The sequence below is a fragment of the Bos taurus genome, chromosome 15, assembly GCF_002263795.3.
Source record: "Bos taurus isolate L1 Dominette 01449 registration number 42190680 breed Hereford chromosome 15, ARS-UCD2.0, whole genome shotgun sequence".
In the NCBI taxonomy this organism is placed as follows: domain Eukaryota; kingdom Metazoa; phylum Chordata; class Mammalia; order Artiodactyla; family Bovidae; genus Bos; species Bos taurus.
The window spans coordinates 75,968,033-75,990,989 of NC_037342.1; the positions used below are offsets into that span (position 1 = coordinate 75,968,033).

Consider the following 22,957-nt stretch of genomic DNA (forward strand, 5'->3'; position numbering starts at 1 on the left):
GCTTGAACTCGGGCCCCCTGCAATGGGGAGCATGGAGTCTTAGCCACTGCACCACCAGGGAAGTCCCATCCATTCCACTAGGTGTAACCTAGAAGGTTCTCAAAATATTTAGTGGTTTTAGAAAAGCTTTATTTCACCTTTAGTTTCCTGGAAAGAACAAAGTTTGCATTTTAAGATGAAACTTGGCAGAAGCTTTTCAGTTTGTGATTTGATCTGAATGGATCCTTTGGGTTCAATCAAATAAAATCATAAACCCTCTAAGTCAAAAGTCATAAAGATAGCATTCTTTAGCAATGATAACTCAATTGCAGATCCACAATCGCCTGTTCGCCACCATTTGTGCATCACCTTGCGAAGGACCCCTACCAAGAAACTGTGAGCTGGCAATACCTTGGCAATGCTTCAACTGAGGAAAGTGGAGACAATCTTTGGGGCCAACAAACAAGGTTTCTGACAGTGTCCTGGTACTTGTTAACAGGAGAGGCAGCAAATCTGTGTCAACCACTAATGTCAAAAGCCAATGCTGAATCTTGAGAGCAAGTCTAGGCCTGTAGCCTTGGCCATGTCCAAGGAAGGAAACCTGCCCGAGAAGACGACTCTTCCATGACCTTGGTCCTCCAAAGACAGCACTTACTTTGCTGCTTCTGGAACTGTAACTCATGCTACGCATACGGTATTCTTTTGCTCTTTGGAGAGGAGCAGACCACTAATAGAGGAGGGCATGGCAACCCACTCCAGTATTCTTGCCTGGAGAATCCCATGGACAGACGAGTCTGGTAGGCTACAGTCCATAGGGTCGTAGAGTCAGACACGACTGAAATGACTTTGCGTGCATGCATGCAGATCATTAATAAGTACAAAAAGAAACTTCAAGCTGAAAGGACATTTAACCTGAAGATGTAGCTTCAGGTAAAGACAAGCTCTGTAATCCACAAAAGAAATGGGACATGTACAAGATTAACTCCTTGGTCTCTCTTCTCAAACCTGCTCTTGTCATTCCAGTAAACAGCAGCGTCATCCTTTCAGCTGTTTAGGCTAAAATCTTTGGCTATTCTCTTTTTTCTTACATCCCCTTATCTAATTCTGCTCATTCTTCAAAACAGACACAGACCCTATCAGTTTTCTCCACCTCTGCTTCTGCCACTCTACTGGGCCAAGCCATCGTCAGCTTCTGCCAGGGCGCCTGCAACGGCCTCCTACCTGGTCTCTCTGTGCTTCCACCCTGTCCTCCTCAGTCTCCTATAGAATCCAAGTAAATTCTGCAAATGCCTTAAAAATAATAAATGCAGGCAAGCACCATCAAAGGACGCTAAAATCACTGAGTAAGACTGCTGGTCACGGCTGTGGTTTTTCCAGTGGTCAGGTATGGATGTGAGAGTTGGACTATAAAGAAAGCTGAGCGCCGAATAATTAATGCTTTTGAACTGTGGTGTTGGAGAAGACTCTTGAGAGTCCCTTGGACCGCAAGGAGATCCAACTGGTCCATCCTAAAAGAGATCAGTCCTGGGTGTTCATTGGAAGGATTGATGCTGAAGCTGAAACTCCAATACTTTGGCCACCTGATGCGAAGAGCTGACTCATTTGAAAAAACCCTGACGCTGGGAAAGATTGAAGGCAGGAGGAGAAGGGGATGACAGAGGATGAGATGGTTGGATGGCATCACCGACTCGATGGACATGAGTTTGGGTAAACTCCGGGAGTTGGTGATAGACAGTGAGGCCTGGCGTGCTGCGGTTCATGGGGTTGCAAAGAGTCAGACACGACTGAACGACTGAACTGAACTGAAGACTGCTGGAGTACTTTTACAGACTGAAAGCTATCTGCACCTAAGGAAACAGGCACCTTTACAAGTAGAGACATCTGATGGAGTCTACCTTAGAGATGAAAGCTAACATCAACAACGAGACAGATGGACAACACATGCCCCTTGAGATACACTGAGAAGGGCTCATCATCGTGTATTTAGTGCACCTACAAAAAGGCACACCCTGAATCTATTCTTGAGGAAACAATCAGATCATCCAAATGGAGGGACATTCTATACAGCACATGGCTTATCTTTTAAAAAACGGTAACGTCATGAAAGACAAAGACAGGCTGAAAAATGGTTCCAGAGTAAGGAGACTAAAGACAAAGCACCATAAAAATTAATGTCAAAAGTGATCTTGGATTGGATTCTGGAACAGAAGAAAACAAAGTGCCACTAAGGCATTTACTGAGACAACTGGAGAAATCTGAAGATGGGCTGTATATATATCATAATAATAATGCTTTATCATATTAAAGTTTCTCAATTTGGTAAGTTTATTGTGGCTATGTCAGAGAATATCTTTGTTTTTAGGAGATACACACTGAAGTGTTTCGGGTAAAGCTTCATGATGTTTCCAACTTGTTAACTAGATCGGCAAAACAAGTGTGTGCGGAGGGGTGGGGAACAGCAAACGTGGCAAGATTGTGCCAGTTGGTGAATCTAGGTGAAGGGCAGACATTTGTTCTCTGTGTTGTTAGTGAAGCTTTTCGGTAGGTTTGAAATTTTTTCAAAATAAAAAGTGAAAAGTAATGCTACTCTTCTACTTAAAACCCTCTGGCATCCCCCATCTCATTCAGAGTTAAAGCTACAAGACCCTGCAAGATGGGCCCAGCCCTCTGAAGTCTCTTCTCCCACACACTCTCTCACGTGCTCGCCAAGAGCCTCTCTGTGCCACACGCACTTCCTCCTGTGAGCAGGGCTTCTGCTCTGCTGTCCCCTCGGCGTGGAATGCCTCCCCACAGATGTTCCCACCTACTCCATTCCCATCAGAGGACTCTCTCTCACCGCTCTCCATAAAACAGGACCTCCTGCTGTAACTCTGATTTTGTGCCCCTTTTCTTCACTGCACATTTCATTACCTGACATTTAAATGTTCATTTGCTTAGCCCCTGCCTCTGGCCTTGCAATGTGAGTGCCCTGAGGGCAGGGATTGGTTGTGTTCCCTGTTCTATCCCCAGCCTCAAGAGCAGCACCTGCTCAGCAGAGGGTGTGCAGGATCTGTTAGGTGAAGGGGAGGGGGGTGCAGTTTACATGCCTGCAGCCTCAGGGGCAGGCTGATGCTTTCTCAGGAACCTGTTTCTGATCAATTCTGCTGAATAAAGTTGCTCTAAGGCAAAGTTTTCCGCGTCTTAAATTCTACTTGAAGCAAGAAACAAGGACTGCTGGGGGAAATGTGCACCTTTGTCCATTATCCCCACTCCCCAAAACTGCTGACAAGACGCTGCACACCTCTGTTATAGGAGCTGGCTTCCCCACCCCATCCCTCTTCCTGAGAACTCCTTCACAGCAGATAAAATCCAGACTGAGAACCCTGACCGAGCTTCCTGATGTGGTATTTAACATGATTCTCAGGTTCCTGGCAGGACCTGGGGCCCTAGCAGAAAGCTGCCTTACATGGCACATGGTGTCCTGGAGGGATGACTGCTATTCCAGGGTTAGTCAAGGAGATGCAGCTGGTAAGGAGACAACATATGATAACGGTTTCCCCGATTTCAGGTCTGAGAAAGAGAGTGAGCTTTTCCCAAGTTACTTACGTCTGTGGAGGTGGGGCTGGGCAGGGACACAGGCTGAACAGATGCAGGGAAAGTGAATGTGGTCTCTGTCTTTTCATTTTCAGGGGAGTCAGGATGACTGGATGGGGGGGATGTTGGGGTAAGGGCTCCAAACCCCAGCACTGCATTGTATTTTGGAGGACGACCTATATACCGAGAGAAGGGAACAAAAGGGGAAAAAGGGGGAGGGAAAGAAAGGGGGAAAAATGATCTTACATACCTTTGGCCAGTGTTCCTCATTGGCTAGCATGGAAAAGGAAGTGAGGTAGCAGACAGAAAGTTAATACAACAGTCCCAGAGAGAGGAAGAGAAGCAAAGACTTAAATGTTATTAGAAACAAATGCATGAGTCTCAAAGGGAGGATAAGAGAGCCTCAGAGAATGGCAGGAGATTCTGGGTCATATGTTAAAGGTCTTCGTCTCGGGCAGATTAAGAGACACTCCTCAACTATTACAATCTGAGATTTCTAATGGGAAAACAAGATATCAAAGCTCAATGGGAGTCAAGGCCAGGGATAAGTATTTATTTTCCCGTGTCTTCTGCACGTTGTTCCCTAAAGTTTTTCTGCAATCACTATTCATATAATAATATTAATGATTCTCAGTTCCCAGAGATATTCTCGAGGACTTCTGATTGTCCTTTTCTCTCCTATACACATTTTAGTTGCTTCACTTTATGAGGGTGGAGAAAGGCAAAGGGAAGAGGCAAAATTCAAGTTAACTACTCTGCCCCTTGCTGGCAGAGCTAGTAAGAGATATGTTCTGGGAGCAGCTGAAACCTAAGAGCTAAAAAGATGTTGTGGGCCTAACAACGACTTTAAGTATGCCTGGACTCAGATACCCTCCCCAGTTGATCAAGGAGTGCTCCCTGCTTCCATCACAAACATTCCAGGGAACTACCTGTCCTAGCGTCTCAGGTAAGGCCCTGTCATCAGTAACACTGCTAACTGAGAGAGCTGGTGTGAGCAGCAGCATGTTGCATCAAACGTCATGGCTACAGAGAATCTACAAATGAGCCCTAGTGGGTGTGAGAAGTCCAGGCCAACCCCTCTTGCCTTATGATGTATCAAGTCAGGGTCTCTGTCTTCCAGGGGCCAAGGTCATAGCTTCTAAGATGTCAAGTGATCAAAAGTGTACACCCAGCGTACCACAGGCAAAAACAACAACAACAACAGGTTCACAACCGCCTACGAGCACTGGTGAACGGTACATGGGATCATGACTTTGCCAACAGTTATTATTTATATTAGAATTATGCACAAGAGTCATGATTCTGTCAGATATTCCACAAACATTACCTATCTGTGTTAAACTGGCACTGTCTGCCGTACAGAGACAGATCATACCGGTTTGTCTTTTCGAAGGTATTTAGTGCTGCTAGAAGGCAAAGTGGAAGATGAATGCTCTTTGTTTACCCACAGAAGGCACGTCCTAGGCATTGTGAATGCAGGCTTTCATCCTCTGACCTTGGCAAGAGATGCCAAGGTCTTTCTGGCTCATTTAACCCCTATCCTCTTAGCGGATACTGCCCACTGGCAGGCCAATTAACTGCAGCTTCTGGCTGGGGGCTCCTCTCTGAGAATTATGTCAGAGGTCACTAAAAATTGCCAAAACCAAAACAAAACTACAGAAAATAACCCATGACACTGCAGCCTAGGGATCAATATGAAGCAAGCCCAGTGACTCCAAGACTCCCATCTAAGCGTGTTTTGGCTTCCAGAAGGAGGGACTGACGAAGCACTGGAACGGGTCACTAAGGCGGGGGTGCTGTCTCTGTGAGGGGAAGAGGTGGGAATGGCACAGTTGGAGCCCTGCCTAAGGCAGACAAAGGGGCGAGGTGACCGCCTAAGCTTCCAGCAGCCCTGAGACAGTGTGCATGCACACAAATCAGCACGCTACTCCACTCACTCTGCAACCTTTCTGGCCTAGAACTGTAATTCAGGGCCACATTATCATGTGGAGAAAGGGACCTTGGGCTGTATTACTGACATCAAAGAACAATTTCAGAGCCCTGCTTATGAGCTCAAACTCTGAGCCATTAAGACCTTTTTAGGCCTACTTGTGGTGAGAGTGGAGACTGCCCTGGGGGGCAATTGGGGGGTGGAGCTCTTTCGGAATGTCTGCTCTGGGGAGCCTGTTTTGACAGTGATCTTTTCTGCCTTAGTTGGAGGTGCTCTCTTCTCTCATACATTCTAAATTCTCAGTGTGGCTACCCCTCTCCTTCCTAGGAAGCCTGCAGCTCACAGATGCTTAAGAGTGATGCTCTGTCCTCACTGCGTCAGGACCATTCAGACACTACTAAGAACACCTTGGCAACAGCAGCGTTCTGTTTGGCTCAATGATGCTAAAATGCTTCTTCTTACAGGGTGTCCTGTTCACTGTGCTATTCATCAACAGCCTGATGGGCCTGGGGCAGAAACGCTGCAGTAAGCCATTCCCCTGAGCCAGCTCTGCCAGAACCCCAGGAAGGCAGCTTTGATCCAGTGTACAGACCTCTAATAAGAAATCTCACTCTTTTCCCCCTATTCTCAGAGAACAGCAACAAGACTATTTTCAAGGGGAACAGGAATTAAGACAGGCTCCAGGACAATGGGAGGAGGGAGGGGAAGGAAACACAACACAGAAAGCAAAAGCAACAGCAAGGGAGAGACGCAGAAAGGTACTCACCTCTCTTCCGGGTCCCGGGATGCATTGTACTGTTCAGGTAGGTGACTGCACTCTTCTTACGCTTTGGGGAATGAAGACGGAGAGGTGACTGGCTGAACAGCATGGTTATTACTAACACTGGTACAAGCTAAAGACCAGGCACTGCAGGCCCACCAACCTGCCAACTAGTTAGTGCCGGTCACCCCAAGGTGTGGGGTTATGATGTGTACTTGGCTCTAAGAGAATACTCCAGAGAAGCCTGTCTCTGCTTCAGGAGACAGTCATACTCAAATGACAGGATGAGTTAAAATTTTAAGGTAGGTCTGTAGCTACTTGAACTTTGGGAAGAAATTAAGGGGAAAAACAGTGAGAAAAATGAAAAAATGGGGTAGGCCAGAGAAAAAATCCCCCATTTTACAAAGCTGGCCAAGTACAATCTGGGTACTGCTCTTAAGCAGGTTTTCGGAGGGGAGGCACTGAAGGAGTTGTGAATAAAACTGAACACGTGGAGGAAGGGCCGAGTGCTGACAAGAGTACCTCCGGCTCAAAGACCGCGCCACTGTACACCGGGTTCGCTGTGGTTCTTCGTTTCCGCTCTTGCCTCTTGCTTTGGATTTCTTCGGAAAGCAAAAGGTTTGGATTAGAAGAGGGGCACGGAGAACCCCGCCAAGCTCACCTTCCCTGTCTACCTACTGGCTTTCCCATGACAAGTTAGGGAAGGAGAGCAAGTCTCTTGGTTGCACTGCCGCCTCAGCCAAGGCCGGCACGCAGCTGGGAGCAAGCACGCGGCTGGGAGCAAGCACGCAGGACCGTTTCCTCTTGCCTCTTGGAGGGCAAGGCCGTGCTGTCCTGCAGGGTGGCTCTCTGTGGACTGAGAGCTTAACAGTAGACCACACCTCTCAACAAGCTGTCCTGATCTATTTTTAGGTCACTGTAATATAGGTGTGGGTGACCTTTATCCATAGACCGAGACCGAGTAATCATAGTTTACCACTCTTGAATTAAATAACTAAGAAAGGCACAGCTCTGCAACTATTCCTAAGATTCTGATAATCAAAAGTGACTGAGAAATCCCAAGACTTGTCAGAAGGCCATTTGCTACTTTGTGCTGCCAGGAAAAAAAAATAGTTTCTCTAAGTGAACAGCAGTCCCCTTAATTCAGGCAAATAGGGAATTTCCCCAGGACAATAGTGTGGATAAATAAAGACAGGAGAGAAGCTGAACATTAGCTAGAAGGAAGGTAAGTTTACTCCAAAAAAAGAGTCCACACTGGTTGAATCACACTCTGTGTTCCAATTTTCAAGTCTAACAATAAATAGAACACCATTTTTGAGAACAAAGCTCTAGGCCAGAAGCAAGGCAGCATCATGAATGTCTTCTCTTACCTTCTAGATGGTCATGTGTTACCAACCCTAGAGACACCATGAAGGCAAGTTTCTGTGCCAGAGAAACAAAAGAAGAATATACTTCAGTTTGGGTTCTCACAAAGCCAACTGCATGTTCCCAGTTAGACTCCTAGGGAAAGCCACCCAATGGCTGGTGGCAGGAAGAAAGCCAGGTTCAGATGAGCAAGGAGCAGGCACCCTCTACTCTGAGAAGCTATGAAGCTGCCCGGGAAGCTTTCTGATCTTACAGGAATCAAGAGAAGGACTGGGGCCTGCATCTTCTACTTTCTCAATGGCAGAAATCAGAATCTTGAAAGACCTAAGTTTTCCCAGAAAAATTCTCTAAAAGAAAAGAGGACTCCACACTGGAAAAAAAACAAAAACAAAAACAAAACACCACACAGAGAGTGTTCCAAAGAGCCTCCCATACAACAAGCTCCAAATTCTAAGAACTTCATTTGTGATACCAAGTCAAGAGTTCTTGTATTTTTACTACCACTGACTGGACAATGAAAGTTCAGTTCAATTTTCAGGACAATGAAAACTCAAAGCTAAGAGTTTTAGGAATGCTAGTAGGTGGTTCTGCTTAATACTGTGACTTTTCAATCAACCACGGACCTATAAATTATAGAGTCATTTCTCTCTGACCACCACTCTCAGAGCTCCATCAGAAGCTAGACTGATGAGAACAATGGACTCCAAGGCTGGAATGTTCATTGCTTAAACATCGAGTGAGCAACAGATTGATTACTATTTTGCTGTTTGGTTGGATGTGGGTCTGGAAAGTATGTCTTCATTTGAGGCTATAGCACTGCATGCGGCTGCTAAATATGCCAAATGATATACCATCAATTTCTCTAACTGATGAATAAGGAAACAGCATTAGTTGACACTCCTGCAGAATTATGTATACCACAATTTGGCCTTTGAAAATCCAGACATTTTACTCTCAACATTAAGCATCATGATATTTTGGCCTGAACTGACAGGTTCAGGCTACTCCAGTTACTGAGTGTTTTATAAAGATAATCTTGAACAAACCACTTGAGAACACAGAAATGTCCTTTACTGGTATTCTCAGCATCCTGAAGAAATGTAATTATTTTATTTCTTATTTCAAAAGCAGGTGGGCACTTGTCCTCCCAACAGCCCGAGCGCTTCAGTAAGGAAAAGCCTTGGACTTGCCGCCCGTTCTCTACACTGCATACACTCTGCAGCTGCCAATTAACCGCATTCCTAATTTTCACTTATTCCTTCAAAACTTAAGATCAGAAGACTGTCTCCAAACTGTTCTGTGTTAATAAAGCAGTGTGTGAACTGACATTCTGATGCACCTTCTTTTAATCAAGTAACGGCACCCTTCTTGGCCACTCACATCCAACTCATCTTTGCCAGTCCAGATCGAGCTCATGAAAGAATTACTACATGGGGAAAGAATCTCTTCCACAGAACTGATTTTTAGTGATAAATAGAATAAAAAGTCAAGAACTCTAGCCTCATCTATGTATCACATGTATACCAATAACGAATTTATCCTCTTTATGGCAGTGATTCTGTCCAATTAGAAATACCTGTTATAACACAAGGGTACCTGCGTGTCTACACGGTGCTACTGACATAAGACATCCTTCAGTTTCTTTTGAAAATGGAATTTTGCTAATAATCTGCTCTCTTTTTCACCCTCCAAGCCTAATACTTGACATTAATTTTGCAGATGATTTTGTAAGTTTCTCAGCAACATGCATGACTAGTACTTCTTTTTGGTTCAAGTTTCAGTCTCTTCTTTAAAAAGCAGATTAAAAATTAATTCATTTCATATCATAAAGAATTATAATTTCTACTTGTTGTAGAAAAACCTGAACTGGCTTAATAAATCATTGCTCTAAAAAATGACATGAAGCTTTGATGGCTTCATGCCACTATCTGACGTGGTTTCATTACAAAGAATGCACTGAGGCCAGAAGGGAATGGATCTGGTCTAATAAAATCCAACTATCAGATACTCGTCATCATATTACCTGTCCATATTTTTCTTTTAGAGCTGCTTGTACAAAAGTATCAACTATAATATTCTATTGTCTAAGGACACACAAATTCACAATCTGTGTATCAGAGTTTTGTTTGCGATTTAAGTTTATAAGTCTATGTTAAGTTGCAGTACAGATGTTACTGTTTTCATCCCTACTTTTGTGCTTCAGTGATCTACTTTCGAGCTACTGATTCATCTGGGATTTGGGGATCTAATGCAATACAATAGTAATAACAAAAATGCACATGTAACGAGTGTAATCAATAACATAGATACACGTTAACTGAGTGAACCGAACCCCTTATAGATGCTGGCTGAGACAAACAAAACAGAATGATCATTAGGAATGCCAGGGGGTACCTGGGGAAATGGTCATGCATCACACAATTCAAATCTGTGACACAGCTATGGAATCTCTGTTTGCCAGCTCGTGAACCCTAAGGCCACACTCTTAATCTGTCCCAGGCCAACCTGATTTGGCAATAACATCACTGAAGAGTGAGAAAGCACAAGAAAAGGAAATCAAGTGGTTCAGAAAGCAAGGGTCCCCCCTGATGTATGAGAGTAAAGTCACATCTCAGAGACTGAGCCATGCCTGGGAGGGCTGGCCTACCTGAGGGTTCTCCTCCCGTTTTGGTTTGGGTGCAGCAGGCGGGGTGACGGTGCGGCTCTCCGTTTGTTTCTCATCTGTTTCTGTGTGGGATTTAACCGTCTAGAAGAGGAAAATTAAATCAAACTTCAGAATTCACTTTTTATTAAGAGACTAAAAGCAAACATACTTTGTTGCCAACAAGAAAGAAAAGAACATACTCAAACCGGAAACATTAATAAAGGAGGTAATATGGACTTCAGGTCAGAAGGGGGAGGGACTTCTCTGGTGGCCCAGAGGTTAGGGCTCTGTGCTCCAATGGAGGGGCCTGGGTTTGATCCCTGGTCAGGGAACTAGATCCCACATGCTGCAACTAAGACCCGGAGCAGCCAAATAAAAAAATTACAATAGTCTATTTCTATGCACTTTAGGATAAAGGAGTAGTTTTCCAGAAATAAGTCCATTCTTGTTACATATAGGGCAAGCTCTGGTTCACAGTGCACTTAAGATCTGAATGATGTTAAAAAAAAAAAAAGTCTTACATACACACTTTTCTATTTCAGAAGAATTCCAATCACAGCCTTAAGAGAGGTTGCAGAACTCTGCTTACTCGGGACACTTAAAATCTGCCTGTATCATCCATTAGAGGACAGACGCAATTGCCAAGGAAAGACTACCTCGTAAAAGGCTGACATCCTGATTGTAGCCAACCTCACCTTCCAGGTGCGTCCATTCAAACGAAGCACCACCAGTAGCATTACCATCTTCAGACACAAGAGGAAGCTAGCAAATTGGTAGACTGGGGGCTGGGTTGGCCTTTCTATTCTCATCATGACCCAAAGGCTAATTCATGTTATGAAATCCTCTGTAAATACTGAAATGATATTAGAAGAGTGGATACAAAAGTATAAACACAAACCTAATTTACTTTTTCAAAATTAAAAACAATGAAGATGCAAATGATCTTTTTGTATGGCAACAAGTAATTAAATAAGAGTGAAACTGTCTGATTATTGATGAGAAGGAGCCAAATGAAAGCCAAGTGTAGAAAGAAGGTTCTACAAGCAGGATATCAAAAGGTCTCAGAAATCATTATGTTGTGAAATATTTTCCTAGACCTGAAAAACAAACATAATAACAAAGACTTTCACTTTATTTCCTGGCCACATCCATTATTTTCCTTCTGCTTCTCACACTATTGCTTTAGGAAAGTTTAAGTATGTGCCTTATCAGTACTGTGGCAACCACTAGGGGCATAAATGCTACTTTGCATTTTTCTTTTTCTTTTTCATCACGGTAATATTTCACCTCTGGACTATATAGAAGCCACTTGAGAGCAGGATTGTTCTACACTTTAGCATCCCTTTGCACCCAGCACAGGGCCTCACCATAGAGCAGGTATGCTGTAAAGAGGTGCTGATCTTCTGGGTGGGGAGTAGAACCTTCCAGAAGAATCACTTGCTCTCCTCTCTCACACACTTTTTTTTGTTTTAACCAAAAAGGACACACTTCCCCCAAAAAACAAACCACCAAACACACCTACAAAGGAAGATAATGGGAAAGTAGCTTATAGTGGCTGTTTTAAGGTCCTGCGTGCCCAGGAAGCTGATTTCATAGCTCTGTGGATCGGAACAACAGGAGTCTGATAGGGGAGGGAGAAGGGGTCAATTATAAGGGTTTGCTGCTCTACTCCAAGGTTGTGTGAAGTCTCTTCGGGTTTCTTATTTCCATCTCTAGGGCTGAATAAAGCAGGTGGTGGTAATGCCTCCAGGGAAGATCAAACCAATTCCTCTTCGCTAAGGAATTATCCAAGGTTCAAATTTTCTCTCGTGTAAGAAGAGTACAGCTATCTCAAGGTTACATAAACAATACCAAAATCATCCAAGAAAATAAAGATAAAGGAAACGAAACAACAGGAAGGGGGACTTTCCTGGTGGCTCAGTGGTAGAGAATCTGCTTGCCGATGTAGGACACACGGGTTCAATCCTTGGTCCAGGAAGACACCACATGCCACAGGGCAACTTGAGCCTTGACATGATTGCAGTTCTGGCCAACTAATCTGAATGCAAATTTGTCAGGGACCTTGAGCCAGGACCACCACGCTGAAAGGCAACCTGATTTCTGACCTCAAGAACTGTGTGGGATAATAAATTTTTGTTGTTTAAAACTGCTTACAAGAAAAAAAAAATTAGGGGAGGGGAGTGACATCACAGAAATGGCCGGACAGGGAGTTTTAGAATCATTCTTTTCACTGAAACAAACATTAAGCTGGCAGAAACAGAGAGAATCAACTTTTTAAAATTTTGCAATCTAATAAAAAACTGAGAACAACCAGTGAGGCACCTACTGAACAAAGAAGCTGCTAAATTTTGTTAAGAAACTATTTTCCCCTACCTACCTACAAAGCCATCCACGAGCTCAGCAGAGGCTTTGGAGATGGTAACCTGTGCTCCTGGTGTGTTTTGCTGAACCTTGTTTTCAACGTGTAGCTGTGTATTCTGACCTGTCTGGTAATCCCCTGAGGACTGGCACAGAGGTTGACCTGTGTTTGCCCACCTAAGGTTGGAGTGGCTTTCCAAGTGCCATCTGATGAAAGCATCTAAAGACATAAGCTACTTGTAGTTACGTGTGCAAAGGATGCTGGATGGAGTATGCAGCAGACAGACTCAAAGGCCTACGAAGGAGGAGGCTGAGGAGGAAGATTCTTAGAGGAGTGAAGGCTTTAAACAGCTATCCCATACACTGGGGAATCCAGAGTGCATGGAGCATTACCGGGACTAGATGCATCCTTAGAAAAGAGCTGAGAGAACCCTAAGCTTGCACCTCTGCTGATGTTTGAGCTCTGTCCAAGAAAGAGGTGAAGTCTAAGACAGTTACAGGTGGCCTGTTTAGCACAGAAGGAATGCCCCTGCTCAAAGCCAATCTGCAAAGACCAAGATAGGCTTTTCTGTTTTTAATTTACTTATTATTACCTTTTTCTTCTTTTTGGCTCCAGTTGTTTAAGTAAATCTAATAGGACAGAGATTTCAATAACCACAGATGACAAGAAATAGTATTTGTAAAAACAGTCTGGAAAAGGCACTAAACAGAAAAACAGCAGAGGCTCTCAACAATCAATAACAATAAACCCCGGGGTAGGAGGAGAATCTAATTTCCAGAGTTATCACGTTGTAATTTAAAAGTGAACGTTTTTCACAATTAGGAGGCACACAAATAAACAGGAAAGTATAGCTGTTTCATTGGGGAAAAACAATAAGACGACACTGGCCTTAAGGAAGCCCAGACATCAGACTCCCTAGAGAAAGACTTTAAGTCAACTGTCTTAAATATGCTCAAAGAGCTAAAGCAAACCATGGCAAAAAATGAAAAAATAACCCAGGAGAACAATGGCTTACCAAAAACAAAATATTAATACAGAGACAGAAATTATTTAAAAGCAGCAAATAGAAATCTGTGACTGAAAAATAGTTGAAATATTCATTAAAGGAGTTTAGGCAAAAGAAATAGTCAGTGAACCTGATGACAGGACAACTGAAATTAACCAGTCTAAGGAGCAGACACAAAAACGAATGCAGAAAAATGTACCGAGCCTAAGAAACCTGCAAGACACTACTAAACATGCCAACATATGTTATAATTCCCAGGGGAAAGGAGAGACAAAGAAACAGAAATGATCTTTAAAGAAAAACAGCTACAAACTTCCCAAATTTGATGAAATACAGGATCTACAGGCATACCTTGCTTTATTTACTGCACTTCACGTTATGGGATTTTGCAGATATTGCATTCTTTACAAACTGAAGGTCTGTGGCAATCCTGCCTCTATGTCACATCTTGATAATTCTCACAATTTTTCAAACATTTCTGTTATTATTATATTCAATAATATAAATAAGGTGTTTTGTGATCAGTGATCTGATGCTACTACTGTAGAAGATTATAACTTGCTAAAGGCTCAGATGATGGCCAACATTTTTATCAATAAAGCATTTTTAAATTAAGGTATATGCATTTTTTTTTTTTTGGACATAATGCTACTGCACAATCAGTAGACCACAGTATAAACATAACTTTGATATGCACTGAAAAACCAAAAAATTCACGTGACTACCCTTATCTGCTTTATTGTGGTGGTGTGGAACTGAACTCACAGTATCTCCGAGGTTTGCCTGTATACATTTAAGAAGCTCAATGACCTCCAAGGAGGATAAACTCAAACAGGACTTACACTGAAACACAACACAATCACACTGTCAAAAGCCAAAGAGAATCCTGAAAGCAGCAAAAGCAGAACGATGCATCGCCCCTTAGTAAGGGGTCCTCACTAAGATTAACAGTCAGTTTCTCATCAGAAACCAGAGACCAGAAGGCAATGGGATGACATGTTTAAAGTGCTGGAAGGACCTCCTTGGTGGTCCAGTAGTTAAGGCTCCACACTTCCACTGCAGGGGCCACGGGTTCAATCTCCAGTCAGGGAATTAAGATCCCACATGCCATGTGGTGTGGCCAATAAATAAATAAATGAAGTGCTAAAAGAAAAAAAGATTATCAACCAAGAATTCCATTTCCTGCAAAAAGCCAAGGGAGTTCATTGCTAACAGGCCTATCCTAAAAGAATTCCCTTTAGGTTATTCAGGATGAAATAAAAAAACCCTCAGACAGTAAATTAAACCCCCTCCCCCAAAACAAAAACTTCAGTAAAGGTAACTATATAGGTTAATGTAAAATCCGGTATTACTGTGGCTTTGATTTGTAACTTTCCTTTTTGCTTCCTATATGATTTAAAAGAGAAATGCATAAACAGAAATTCTAAATATGTGTTCATGGCTACACAATACATAAAGGTGTAATGTGAGACAATAACAACATAATGGCGGGCGGGGGGTGGGCAGAGCTTCTGTATACTACTGAAGCTAAGCTGGGATCAAATCAAATTACATTGGTCCAAAAAGATATAAGGCATGTAGATAACAAAATAGCAAAATGGCCTAAGTCTGTGCCTATAGGTAACCACTTTAAGTGTAACTAAACTCACAAATCAAACAACAAGAGTGGCAGAATGGATTTAAAAAAAACAAGATACAACAATACGCTCTCTACATTTTAGAGACAAAAACACAAGGTATCCATCAAAGAATGGAAGAAGATACTGCATGGAAACAGTAGTCAAAAGAGTATAGGGATGGCTATCCTAATATCAGACATTTAAACTCACTTTAAGTCAAAGATTGTTATAGGAGACAAAAAGGTCATTCTATATTGACAAAAGAGTCAATTCATCAAGAAGATATGACAATTTCAAATACATAGGCACCGAACAACAGAGTCTCAAAATATATGATACATATACTGACAGAACTGAAGGGGAGAAATATACAGTTCTATAATAATAATTGAAGACTTTAATACCTCCTTTAAATAAAGGGAAGAACATGTACAAAGAAGATCAATGAGGAAATTGAGGACTTAATGCTGTAAACCAGCTAGACCTAAGAGACATACAAACAACAACCTACTCAACAACAACAGAATACACATTCTTCTCAAGTGCACATGAAACACTCTTCAGGACAGACCCTATTTCAGGACACAAAACAAATCCTAATGAATTTTAAAAGACTGAAATCATATGAAGTATTTTTTATGATGATAATAGAAGCCAGAACTTGATACAAAAGCAATACTGAACATTTTTAAGTAGGTAGAAATTAAACAACATACTCTTAAACAACCAGTGGAACAAATAAGAAATCACTGGGGAAATTTTCTATCTCCCTGAAGAATGAAAATGATAATCGTACATACCCAAACTGATGAAACACAGTGAAAGCACTGCTCGGAGGGAAATTCATGGCTGTAATGGTCTACATTAAAAAATAAAAAAGATTTCAAATCAATAACCTAAATTCATAGCTTAAGGAACTAAAGAAGAACTAAACCCAAAGCTAGTGGAAGGAAGGAAATAGTAAAAATTATCTCCACATTAGCGTGGAGATAAATGAATTGGAGAATAGAAAAATAACAGAATTAACGAAACCAAAAGTTGATTCTTTGAAAACATCAACAAAATGAAAAGTCTTTAGTTAAACAGGATAAGACAAAAAAAGACACAAATAATGAAAATTAGAAATAAAAATGGCTACATTACTATGAATCTTATAGAAATAAAAAGGATTATAAGAGAATACACTGAACAACTGTACACCAATAGGCTGCCAAAGGGAAGGGGCTTGCAGAGGGGATGGTGAGAGTCTGGGGTAGCAGATATATATCCATCCTGTATACAGGATGGATAAACAACAAGCTCCTACGGTACAGCACAGAGAACTACATTCAATATCCTACGATAAACCATAATGGAAAAGAATATAAAGATGAATGGTAACTGAATCATTATGCTGTACAGCAGTAATTAACACAACACTGTAAATCAACTATACTTGAACTTAAAAATTTTTTTAAATTGTATACCAAAGACAGATAATATAGATGAAATGGATAAATTCTTATGAACATACAAATTACCAAAATGGACTCAAACAGAAAATCTCGAGAGAATATACAACTAAAGAGATTGAAACAGTAATCAAAATACTCTCAAAAGAGAAAGTCCAGAACAGACAGTTTCTCTGGTGAATTCTACCAAACGTTTAAAGAACTAACACCAATCTTTCTCAAACTTTCCCAAAAAACAGTTATCTATTATGAATACAGATATAGAAATCCTCAATAAAACACAAGGACACCAAGTCCAGCAGTATATTAAAAGGATGATACACAATGATAAAGTAGAACTTATCTTAGGAATGGAAGGTAATATACCATGTTAATAAACAAAGGCAAAGAAAAACAATGTGATCATCTCAGTTAATACAGAAAAAACATCTGTGAAAACTCAATACCCATTCATGAAACAAACACTCAGAAAACTAGGAAGAGATGGGAACTTTCTCAGCTTTATAAAGGACATTTATGTGAAACCACAGCTAGCACCATACTCACTGGTGAAATACTGAAAGCTTTCCCTCTGAGATGAGAAACAAGAGAAGCACGCCCACCTTCACCACTGCTATTGAACAATGTAGTGGAAACTCTAGCCAGAGCAATAAGGCAAGGAAAAGCAATGCGAGGCATCCAAACTGGAGAGGAAGACGTGAAACTCTATTTGCAGAGGACCTGATCTTACATACATAAAATCCTGAAGATCCACAAAGCAACTACGATAGCTAATTAATGAATTCAACAAAATTGCAAGATCCAAAATCATCACAAAAATAGCTGTATTTCTAACACATTGTAACTCATAATAGCAGTGAACAATCCTAAATGGAAATTAAGAAAACAACTCAAATTACAATATCATCCAAAAGAATAAAATATCTAGGAATAAATTTAACCTAGGAGGTAAAAGACTTGTATATGAAAGCTATATAACACTGCTAAAGAAATAAAGAGAACCTAAATAAATGGAAAGACCCCCATGTTCAAGTACAGGAAGACCGAATATTGTTATTAAGATGGCAATACTATACAATCTACAGATTTAACACAATTCCTATCAAAATTCCAACAGCCCCTCCCTCTTTTTTTTTTTTTTGCAGAAAAATTGGAAAAGACAATTCTCAAATTCATGTAGAGCTACAAGGACTCCTGAAGAGCCAGAACAACATTGAAAACGAAAAATGTTGGACTCATCCTTCCCAATTTCAAAACTACAGCAATTAAGACAGTGTGGCTGGTAATGGCATAAGGACAGACACATAAGCCAACAGAATAGGACTGATAGTCCAGAAATAAACCCATACATCCATGGCCAACAGATTTCCAATAATCACAGGATGATAGTTCAAATGGGGAGAGAATAGTTTCTTCAAAAAATAGTGCTGGGAGAACTGGGTATCCACATGGACCCTTGTTTCACATTATATATGGAAAATTTAAGTCAAAATGGATTACTGACCTACATATAGGAGCTGCTGCTGCTGCTGCTAAGTCGCTCGGTCGTGTCCGACTCTTCGCGACCCCATGGACTGCAGCCTACCAGGCTCCTCCGTCCAAGGGGTTTTCCAGGCAAGAGTACTGGAGTGGGTTGTCATTGCCTTCTCCGACATATAAAAGCTAAAACCATGCAACTCTTAGAAGAAAAATTAGGGTTAAATCTTTGTGACCTTAGATGTGACAATGGTTTCTTACCTATGACAGCAAAAAGCACAAGGAACAAAAGTGTACCTCAAAATCTCTCAAACTATCTGGATTTCTGGTTTTTATTTATTTTTGGCTGCATTAAGTCTTCACTGCTGCACAGGCTTTCCTCTAGTTGTGGAGAGCAGAGGCCACTTTCTAACTGTAGTGTGCAGGCTTCTCATTGCAGTGGCTTTTTTTTTTGCAGAGCACAGGCTCTAGAGTGCACAAACTTCTCCTGTGGCTCCCCGGCTCTCCAGCACAGGCTCCCTAGTTGTGGCACGTGGGCCTAGGTGCTCTGCAGCGTGTGCGATCTTCCTAGATCAGGGAGCAAACCCGTGTCTCCTGCATTGGCAGGCAGATTCTTTACCACTGAGCCACCAGAAAAGCCCTCTGGCTTTTCTTAGAGAAGTTTTCCATATGATAAAAATTGGCTACTGTCAAAAAGTAGCTGCCTCCTTGAGACGGAGTATATTACTCTGCAGTTTACCGCAGTCTTTTCTACTATTCTTTTTTTTAAATTTTATTTTTAAACTTTACATAATTGTATTAGTTTTGCCAAATATCAAAATGAATCCATCAAAGGTATACATGTGCTTGACACCAAGGCCAAAATGTCAATTTTGTTACACTGGTCTTACTATTTCAAAGATAAATTAAGAATACGACTGGGATATCTCTTGTATTCATGTTCCCATTGAAAGTGGGAAAAAAAAACCCATTTGTTTACTCCCAATCTGTGTAATTTATTTTTATTTCCTACTCTGCACCTGTACGAATTTGTAAATCTTGTTCTTTTTTGGTTTTAAAAGATAGAAACCAAAAACTCTGGAAAATACTAGAACTAAATTAGCCACATATACCTCTGAATTACAAATTCACCTTTTGAGGCCACAATGCACGAATAATCAAAGTCAGACACTTACAAAGGTTTTAAATGTCCAAGTGGTCACACCAATCAAGGTTAAAATTTGGATTGAGAGCAAAGCAAAATCCATCTTTTGGTCACTTGGCTCTGTTTTCCCCACTGGAGGGCAAAGAGTCACTACCTCAAATTTCCTTAAAGGGAAGACTGGGACTTGAAGATAATATATAGGATAATATTCTCAACTTGGAAGTACTTTTTTTTTTTTTTAAAAGAAGATACTGTGTAGGTTTCTATATAAAATAATAAATGGAAGTAGGGGAATGGGTAGCAATCTGACAAATTTTCCCATAGAACCTGGGATTTTTTCAGCAGTCTAGCCTTGGGAAATACACAGAAGGCTTTGTTGCAGGGGATGGGATGGCATGGCATGGATAAAAAATGAACATTAATTCCTGGGAACTAACTGTGCCAGGCACAGTCTAACAGACTTTAAGTGCTTTATGACTTTCTAGCATCCACAGGCGTTTAGCCCCGTTTCACAGAATGCTGGAGAGGACAAAGACATAAAATGAAGCAGAGTCGGGGCTCCGATGTAAGTTTGTCTGGCCTTACCTACTTTTCTGCCTTAAATATGTTTCTAGCCTCAAAGCTCTTTAAACTTTACCACTCAGTTTCTCACAGCCACAATGTAATATGGCTTCTAATAAGGGATAAGACAGGGGCTCTTTCATCTGGGGTGGATAAGAAGTTGCAGATGCCTAATGGGGGCAGGGGGAGGAGAAGTGGACAACTGCTGTTATAGCTGATGTTACCTCTTTCCTTTCCTACAGGGAAGCCTTTGAAACTACCCAACCTGCCGTGCTTCCTCCTATGAAGGCAGAGTCACAGCACCTGCCCCAAATGCTCTAGAGACTGAGTTTTGTGATGGCACAGGCTTTAACTTACCAACCCTCATGTCAGTACATGTAGCGTAACAGCTGGCACGGAATCAACACATTTTTATTAAGTGATTGCTATCATCCTAAACAAAAGAGCAGAAAGCAGAAAGGAACCCATCTAGCCTGGTCACATACAGAATGTTAGGATACAGGTTTGGGTATCTCTACGAGTAGGCTGTAAGTGGTACTTCCGTGGCTACATATTGCCTATCTATTAGATCTCTTAAACAGCTTTAAATGAGATGCTGGAAATGAAATATGAAGAGAAAGGGGGAGAGTAGAAAGATCTGAAGATAATCTTGAGAATGGAGTCTAAAGAGAATCCTTGCTGACTGAGCTTGATAACCTGTAGGACTGCTATGCTAAACTAGAACCGCAATGACTGCATTTATTTATCAGATCAACAAGAAGGGAGCCCATGGAATTCACTGCTGGAAAAGTTTTTTTAATTTATAGATATACTTTTATGGTATTATAATTAACATGAAGAGCTCTATCAATATGTAAGGCTGAGATAGGAAAATATATTCAAGATCTAATACGAAAAAAACAAGTTACAAAGTAATATATAATCTGATTTTGCCTTTTGCTTTAAAAAGAAAATATGGACGAATATGATGCTAAACTGCTAGTAGAAACTTAGAAGGCAAAAATTATGGGAGAAGTTTACTCTCTTCACAGATCATGAAGGAATGCACTTTCTACCGTATGTATCTCTGTAATATCTGGATTTTCTTTTACTATGAATGTGTATCATCGTTGTAATCAGAAAAAAATAAAAAATGGAAAATATTTTTGTCTCCTAAAAGTATCTTGATCAAATAAGAGGTCAAAGAGAAATAACATTCTAAAATAATGTTTTGAAACCACATTCTTTGTAACTCTAAGGCTCCTCAGAGGTCGTCTGAGAGCCAGCATGGGATATGACGGCAGATGGTCTACAAACATGACTCCACCCAAACTCCTAAGCTTGGGCATCTTACTTTCCTTATTTCATACTGAAGTTCGCTGATAATAAATTTGAAAACTTCTGATCTAAAATGCATGTGAAGTCACTTATCTCTAAATATTCCTCAAAGCATCTCCTAGGGTTTGAGTAGGCTCCCCAGGAATAGATACGTGTTTTTGCTTGTGTTTCCTGATACAAGATTGTGGTACCCAGATTCTTAGTGCCAGATTAGCAGCATTTATGAGCTGCCCGGGTAGAAAGCCGGTATTCCATGCATAAGGCTCCTCTGTTCAAGGCGGCCAAGGCAGCAGGAAGCCTTCTCATTTCCCACCATCTGGCCAGCCTCTCTGAATCATGGTCAGCCACCCAGAAGCAGAAGATTCAGGATCACCAGAGACTATTTTCAGATGAATGAGAACTCAAGCCTGAGCAATTAGAAATAGGTCAATGACTTTTTAAAGCAACCTTCTTAAAAGAGCTTTTCTTTGCAAAAGTCTTTCTTGTCATTGGTTTTTCTTTAAATAGAGTATGGTGACTGCCTATAAATCCTTCTTCTTGGTTTTAAAACTCTTTCTGTCATAGAACCCTTATGTATTCTTGGAGGTTTAGTTCTATAGACTTGCATTTCTGACACAAAATCTGATTTTAGAAATATAAATGAAAGGCTTCAATATTTGAGCTAAATGTCTGTAACCTCTAGAGTTAAAAGAACGCTTTTAGAAATCTTAATTTTTCATTGGCTCCTCATTGTCTGTGAGAGACAGGGAAAATCTTTGTAAAGAAATTCTTTTCCTTGTTTTGTTTATTCTTCCTGACTTTTATAGTGATATCCTCATCTGGATTCTCACTGGGCAGAAAGGAACATGGCATTTTCTGTTTACTTCCTTATCTGTGCTTCCTGACTGAGGGCAGTAGAACTCATCTGTGAATTTCTGCTTCTGAACCAGCAGGGGGAGCTCACCCACACAAGAATCAGAATCCACCTACAAGGAGATGGTGCGTAAAGCAACCCCAACTTTCTTCAGTAAGAATGGCCCTTTTGTACTGTGGATAAATTATCTCCTGATAAGCAACTAACAGTGGTGCTGAGATAAAGAGCCTTTGAGAAGATAAAGACCCCTTACAGGCTGCCCAGCCTCAACGGCAAAGCTACTGCCCAAAGCAGGTGCACACTGAGCCTGTACCTGTTTTTCAAGGCTTGGCTTGCTAAGCTGTACAGTCTGAGGTCCAGCGAGTCTGGTCCCTGGAGTAGCTATCACAATGCTGGTGAGCTGGGCCATGGGGAACGTTTTGGCTATGGTTGCAGTCTGCCCATTGACGACACGGACGGGGTGGATAGAATTCTGGGAGGTAGGGAGGGTCGTGGGGGTGAACTTGGTCAACATGACGGGCCTCTGGATAAGCTGAGGAGCTGCGAGCATGGGAGGAGGTGCTGGGGCAATAGGAATGTTATTCTGGGCCACAGGCTTGGGTCGAACCTATGGAGAAAGAAAGAACAATTATCGTATTACTTAAACTTCTCAAGTCCTATACGCTTTAGACACTGCCAGATCTTCTACACTATATATGTGAAATGGTATTCAGTACAAATATTTATTGATAGCCACTTTAGAATGATCAATTCTACAGATCTCAGGATACATATTATTACAGAGATGCATTGGCTCTTAAGAGGATCCAGATGCTATCCTAGAATGTAGATTTTCTGATTCCAAACCATAGCTCCCTCTCCTACACCATGCCACCTCTTCAGGCTGAGGTCAGATGCCTAATCCAGAGACTGGTCCCACC

At 41.5% G+C, this 22,957-nt stretch overlaps 1 protein-coding gene across 36 annotated transcripts in view; it reads right to left on the minus strand.

The window, feature by feature from the left end:
- PHF21A (PHD finger protein 21A) overlaps positions 1-22,957 on the minus strand; it is a 192,180-nt gene that overhangs the window by 11,310 nt on the left and 157,913 nt on the right. For 32 of the 36 annotated variants that reach the window (XM_059874641.1, XM_059874635.1, XM_059874638.1 and 29 more), the window contains 6 exons: positions 22,351-22,644; positions 10,255-10,353; positions 7,613-7,664; positions 6,765-6,844; positions 6,249-6,309; positions 3,565-3,728 (listed from right to left, as the gene is read on the minus strand). In XM_059874641.1, the coding sequence (XP_059730624.1) occupies positions 3,565-3,728; positions 6,249-6,309; positions 6,765-6,844; positions 7,613-7,664; positions 10,255-10,353; positions 22,351-22,644 (750 nt within the window). Of the gene's footprint in view, positions 1-3,564; positions 3,729-3,802; positions 3,826-6,248; positions 6,310-6,764; positions 6,845-7,612; positions 7,665-10,254; positions 10,354-22,350; positions 22,645-22,957 lie in introns of all 36 variants that reach the window. The other 4 variants (XM_024975166.2, XM_024975167.2, XM_024975165.2 and 1 more) reach the window with 1 other exon arrangement.